Consider the following 7,039-nt stretch of genomic DNA (forward strand, 5'->3'; position numbering starts at 1 on the left):
GGAGGATGGGGCTGGAATCTGACAGGCAGGTGACTGTCACTGCTGAGGGTTCAGACACAGCATCCTGGGCCTGGGCTGCTCTACATTGCACCCCCGTCCAGCACAGGCAGCTGAACTGAAGTCACTGTGTGAATTTGGGGTGACACAAAGTACCACACAGACACAGAATACCTTTTATAAGCTTCATGATGGCTTTCTCCATCTCCCAGCCTCAGGCTCCCCAAAAGGGGGAGAAGAGAAGGTCACGAGGAGCTGACAGGAGAGAGGGGGCACGTTCAGAAGTGGGCTTTTATTTTGGGTGATGCTGTTTCTTAGAATTTTCTATCTGAAAAATGCAGAAGAGTTAGGATTACAAAGGAACAGGTGAGTGTGACTCAACCCCAGCAGGTGACACCTACTCCTGGAGCCACACCCTGTTATCCCAGCTGGGAGAGCACCCAAGTTACTGGACCTGGCACTACCCTGCCCGACTGAATGCAATAACTGTTCAGAACCTGGAGCATCAGGACTTAAGGAGGTTCATCGAGGGTGGCTTCCCTCACTAATGGCTCTCCTCACCTGGGACCTGCACTGAGCTGATCCCTTGGAATCCCCAGAAACCTCTGCAGATGAAGAGGGAGCTGGACATAGAGAGGAAGTCACATGTCAGTGCACAGCTCCTCTGGGGACAGCCACTTAGACAGTCTGTCTCCTCCTCTTCCCAAATGCTCTCCATCACATGTTGCATCCAGTCTCCCTGCTGGTGCTGATGTGTCCTGGATTACAGGACATTTAGAAGATGAGGAAGGCTGTACCTATGTCACAGAACCAACATGACAGTGTCACAAGTTCTCCAGGAACAGAAGGACCATGTCACAGTAGCAGGCAGTGGGAGAGAAAGCAATGTGCTGGCCCCAGAACTGAGCACTCAACACCCAGAACTTGAGAGGGTGTGGCGAGAGAGACTCCCACCAGGAAGGGAGCAGGGTCCTGAGGGAGGGGCTGGGCTCAGGAGGGTGGGCTCCCCCTCTGACAGCCTCCAGCACCCCTGAAACCACCTGCTCTCCTCTCACAGGTAAAGCTCCACTTGGGTTCAAGACAGGGACACATCTCAGGAGCACAGAGGACGTGGGCAGCCTGACCTCAGCCTCTCCAGATATCAGAAGAGCCTCACCCACATGCAAATCCCTCCTCCTGCTCTGGGTTCAAATGCCCTCTGGGCTGTGGGAGCTCCCAGCTCTCTGCTCAGAGAGGGCTAAGGTCTCTGGGAAGGCAGGTGTGGTCTAGAAGATGAGGCTGCTGGGTCTTGTCCTGTGCCTGGTCACAGCTCCTCAAGGTGAGTGTCCCCAGTGTCAGACCTCTGTCCATGGGGAGGTTTTGACTGCAGGTGACTGACAGGATGTGACTGTCCTTGTCCCCAGGTGTCCTGTGCCAGGTGCAGCTACAGGAGACAGGACCTGGGCTGGTGAAGCCATCACAGACCCTGTCCCTCACCTGTGCTGTCTCTGGTAACTCCATCACCAGTGGTTATGGCTGGAGCTGGATTCGTCAGCCCCCAGGGAAGGGGCTGGAGTACATAGGGCACATAGATAGTGGTGGTAGCACTAACTACAGCCCATCCCTCAAGAGTCGAGTGTCCATCTCCAGAGACACATCCAAGAACCAGTTCTCCCTGCAGCTGAGCTCCCTGACCACCCAGGACACAGCCACCTATTACTGTGCCAGAGACACAGTGAGGGGACCTCAGTGTGAGCCCAGACACAAACCTCCTGCAGGATGCACAGGGCCAGCAGGGGGCGCTCAGCACACAGGAGCTCAGGTCAGCCCAGGAGCAAGTGCAGAGGGAGGAGGGAACTTGACCCCAGTCCTGAGCCTCCTCACCAAGGAGCTCCTCCTGAGAGCACCAGCTATAGGGGTCCTAGAGAAGCCTCCTCCCCTTGGACACCCCTCATTTCCCTCCAGGTGAGGTGTGTCAGGTGTGCTCTGCTTCAGCAGCGGCTGCACAGTCTCCTCTAGCTGAGGCTTTCTGGGCAATGAGGGGAACTTCTCAGGGCCATCACGTGATCTGTGTGGACACCTCATGGCTTGGAGAATGCCCTCCACTTTCAAAAGGGTCTGGATGTTCTCCTGCCCAGTGACCCTCCCAATCCAGTGTTCTCAATGACCTTCCTATGACTGATTTGTGCACTTTGCACATGTAGAGGTCATAGCCCACATTGTATCTGAGACTTCCAGCCACAGGGGACCTTTGACAATGACAAGGCACAGTCTGTCTTGTCACAGCTTAATGAACAGATGGTTGTGCCACCATGTAGGTGACAGAAACCGTGGATGCAGCTGATAGTCTAAAGCCACCATCAGCAGGCACAACAAGGTTTTCTCTGTCCCTAAACAAGCAGGATTGAGCTGAGGGATGCCAACATAAAGCCCTAAACCTGGTCTAAATGCACAGAACATGTGTATTCAGAATGAACTTTGGTGTATGTTAGCTCTAACCTCATGATGAGGCTCTATGACACCAAAATCCCAACCCATGGCCCCAAAGGGCAGAGGTGTCCACTCCTCATGCAACTGTGTAGCCTGTGTAGAGGAGTGATCTGAGGAAGTCTTGGAGAGAAAGGGGCTCCCTTGACACAGACCTAGGTGGGAGGGTGGTCAACTCTGCACGGACTGTGGGAGCTGTAGTTTGGCTCTGCCACTGGCCTCAGGACATTGAGACACGCTGTGCCCAGGACCACACTGACCCCATCTTGCTGGGAGCTGACCCTGAGCCTGAGAAGCCCCAGGACACCTGGCTGTTCAGGGAAGGCGTCTTGGACCTGCCGCGGTTTCCAGTCACTGTGGCTGCATTGCAGGGTCACAAAGAGGGACACACTGGGCTCTGTCCCTGCTCATGTCAGTGCCCACCCTGTCCTAGAGTCCATCTCAATAGTTCACATATGAATGATGGGTGAACTTGCTGACTCAATAGTTCACATATGAATGATGGGTGAACTTGCTGATGCTCTTGGCACCCACACCCTGGGGAGGCTTGAGGACCAGAGTGTGCACAGTGAGCTGAGGTCACCCACTCCTCTCTCAGCTTTCTTCCTGCCCTTCAGGGGCAATTTAGTGTAGGAATTCCACATTTTTTCTACGTTGGCAAGTTGGCACTCACATTAGATCCAGGGATGTTGGTATAGTGCCCTTTGTCCTTCCTCAGTGTTAGAAGGAGGGAAGATTCTAAGAGGGTAAGTATTTGAGTAAAGTGATTTTCTGGTATTGCAGTGTTGGCCATGAGCTCAGGGTGAATGAGTCACAAATTTGATGTTACAGAAAGAGGCAGAGAAATCAGCTGATCTGAGCCTGATGGTGCTCTGGGAACTGGTCACTGACCCTAACTGGGCATGTGACCCTGGTGACATCTGGACTGACCAGATTATTGGGTTCCTCCAGTGAAAATACAGAAGTGCCACCAAGGGTGTCTCTTGGAGTTGAGGCTAAAGTGTGCACGGCCAGGCTGCTCAGGGTGAGGGAGATGAGAAAACTTCCCTGGATGGTCCTTCTGGTCGGGTGCAGGGGAGCAGCAAGAGAGGCAGTTGTAATTGTGGCTGAGAGGACCACAAGCCTTAGGATGATGTTGATCCAGGGGGCTCCTGTTGTCCTCCTGAGTTTTGTCCTTGGGATGCATTCTGCAAGATTTGAGAGAGAAGTATGTACAATATCTTGTTCACGATTAATTAAGCGTGGATTGCTCTCATGTTTTTTTAATTGCAGTGGCATGAATATTTTCCTCACTGAAGGGGTTTTGCACTAGATGGTGCTAGAGGCTCTCTGTTAGAGGACAACTATCCCACAGACAGCTTTTCATGAGTGATAGCTATCTACAAAGCAATTTTTTCCCTCATGGGACACACTTTGAAGTGTGTCTGTTTCGCTTGGACAGGCCAGCATAGGGCCTTGTATTATCAAGCCTTTAGGCAGAGGCCTTTCATCCTCCATACTTACTTTTTGTGCACTTACCTGTGAGTTGCAGGTTATTATTACACACCTAATAAAGAAGAGAGTACCAGGGCTCTAGTCTCCAGCAGGTGACATGATCTGAGCTTGATTTTATAGGGCTTTGATATCACCCCAGGTTATCTTGTGAGCCCTCCAGTGGGGAGGTCCTGATGATATCTTCTTTTCCTTTTGGTTTGGTTTCTGAGGCCTGCCTGTCAGTGGCTGCTCTGACATTTCTTGCTGGTACCCAAATGGGGTGAGAGGCATCCTCTAGAAAAACACAGGTGAAGCCTCTACCCTGAGTAATCAAAGATGTGGCCCTTCCATGCATTAGTGAGTGGACTTTCCACCATACCAGGGGAACTAGAGTCAGGGAGGGAAAGGGTCCCCAGTGCTTGTATGCAGAGCTTATCCCATTTGAGTCAAAAGTAAGAAAATTGAGAGCAAAGAGAGCACGTGTCAATGCAAAGTGAGGATCTAGACATGTATGAGCATTCTTTTGTTTCTGTAATGTTTCCTTCAGTGTCCGGTTAGTCCTTTCCACTATACCTTGCCCTTGTGGGTTATAAGGAATGCCTGTTGTGTGAGTGATCTTCCAGGACACCAGGAAATTTTGGAACTCCTGTGAGGTATAGGCTGGTCCATTGTCTGTATTAGAGACCAAGGCACCCCAAGCATTAACATTGCTGCTTCCATTGCCTTTATGGCATTTGAAGCTTTCTCTCCTGACTGTGCCATAGCATGTGTATTTGGAGTAAGTGTCCACGATAACATGGACAAACTTGAGCTTACCAGAGGAGGGGATTTGAGTGACCTCCATTTGCCAAAATTTATTAGGGGAGAAGCCTCAAAGTTTCACTCCCTGTGTTTGCAGAGGTCCAAGTGGTGCCAGAGGGGCACAATTCTTGCAAGCCTGGACTAGATGCTTTAATTGTGTCATAGTAAGGTCAGAAAACAAGGCCTTCAAATTATTTGCAGACATGTGAAACTTATTGTGCAGGATGTGGGTTTGCTCCAGCAAGTGCAACGACACAGGAGAGCAGGAAATAAATGTGTCCATTTCCTGCAGTACAGCATCCTTAGACATATTGGAGATAAGTTTGTCCACCTTAGAGTTGCCTGTAGCAATGAATCCACGCAATCCTGCATGGGACCTCATATGTGAGATGAACCATGGATATTTACTGTTTTCTGTAAGATCCTTAAAGGTCTGGAGAGCCTGATCAATAGGTTTACCTGTGGGTCTAAAAATTGCACAGAGGAATTGCTTTTGCCACCTGGACAGAGTACTTACTATCTGAAAAAATATTGTTGGCAATGTCTGCACTCATAAGGAGTGGCTGTATTATTGCTCTAAGTTCTCCCAGTTGTACTGAGCCTGAGTGGCGCTCCACATGGGAGATGGCTTATTTATTGGGAATTTTCAGGATAACACCAAAGGTGTGTTTGTTTGCATTGTTAAAATCACATGGTGGTAAAGGTATGGGCTGCGATGCAGGGAATGCATGCTTAGGAGTTATAATCTCCAAGGTTTGCAGTATTTGGAGCAACTTATCAGGGGGGAGGTGATTATCAATTTGTCCAGGGAAGTCAGACAGTAAAGTCTGAAACAGAGTATTATTCTGTAGCAGTGTTGAAATAACCATGTATGTTAATGGTAACACCAAGGTGTCTGTCTCTGTGTGAAAAATCTTGTTACAATAATATCTTACTTTTAGCCCAACAAGGATTACACTTTCTAGCCTAACTGTGATTTTATGACATTCACTCCAGGCCAGATGCACACAATATAGAGGTCCCTGGGCTTGCCATATTATGCCAAGTGGTGCTCCAGAAGTCATTAGTATTATTCCTAACACGGGTTTTGACTGGTTATATCTGTGTGTCTCTAACCTCAAGAGACTGCCATTGATCATTTGAACAGTTGTCTCTGCTTGAGGAGTGAGCCTTATCTTGGAGGAAGGATCCTTCCCCTTTTTAAGCAAGTCAAACAGAGGCATTAGTGCATCTGGAAGCAAACAAAGAAAAGGCTAGAGCCAATTGATTTGACCACATAACTGTTGCAACTCATTGAGTATTGAGGTTTAATAGTCATATTAGGTTTAAGGGGTTGTATTTTTGCAGCAATTCTGTAATCCCAAAAAGTCATATGGGGCAGAATGTTGCACTTTATCAGTGGCTATGTTGCCGCAGTCTGGCTGGGCACAATTTAGGAGCCACTTGTCAAAAGAAACAAACTTTATTTTTAGAACCACACACGCCAAACAAAACAGCTCCTCCAGAAAATCTTCAGAGCCCAACTGCCACCACCGGCTTCCCACAAGCCTCTCAACCTCCCCCCACTCCTCCTGCTGTTGAAGCCGATTGGCTGGGTCCCGTGGGCAGAGCCAAAAAATTCCACCAATGAGCAGCTCCATGGTCTAAAAGGGCAGGGAAACAGCCCAATGAGCATCACCGCAGAGGAGCCAATCAGTTGGCAGCTAGAAGTTGCTGGGGCTGCTGTGAGCCAATCATCAGCTGGCATCTGGAAGTCTGCTGGCAGCTGGAAGTTTGCTGGGGCCCCTTCGGCTGTGGCTCTCAACATCTCCCCCACTCTGTTTAAACAACAAGCATGTGGCTTAGGGACCGTGCCTGCCTTAGGTTGTCCAATAGTACATATGGTCCTTACCCGTTATCGGATGAGCTGACCTCAAGGCGTCAGCCTCTTGTCTTAGGTTGGTACCATTGCAATTGGATCTTACCCGTCACTGACTACCGGTCCAGTATACAGCCACACCTGTGGATAGGTCTTTGTATCAGCGGCGGGGTGAGGTTCTTTGCCTCACCTCTGTTGGCCCCCAAATTTTAGCTGAATGACCATCACAAGCAGAAGGGAGGAAGATACACCAAGCCAATTGACAGTTCCTTTTGGAAAAATTGTACCACCGATGACACCATCAGCATAAATACCCCAACAGTACCACAAGTCACTGCACCAACAGATAGTTCACAATGCATACAAGTGAGTTCACAATGCAAGAAAACAATTTTCTTTTCTTTCTTTTTTTTTAGAAAACAATTTTCTTAACAATGTACCTTA

At 49.3% G+C, this 7,039-nt stretch overlaps 1 gene segment (V, D, J or C); it reads left to right on the top strand.

Moving 5' to 3' along the window:
* The first annotated feature begins 1,194 nt into the window (after window positions 1-1,194).
* The window catches only part of LOC107160893, a 13,282-nt gene continuing 7,437 nt past the window's right edge, over window positions 1,195-7,039 (top strand). Inside the window, 2 exon segments of the V gene segment in view lie at window positions 1,195-1,315; window positions 1,401-1,711. Of these exon segments, the coding sequence occupies window positions 1,270-1,315; window positions 1,401-1,711 (357 nt within the window).

The sequence above is a fragment of the Marmota marmota genome, unplaced genomic scaffold, assembly GCF_001458135.2.
Source record: "Marmota marmota marmota unplaced genomic scaffold, marMar, whole genome shotgun sequence".
NCBI classification, from domain to species: Eukaryota; Metazoa; Chordata; class Mammalia; order Rodentia; family Sciuridae; genus Marmota; species Marmota marmota.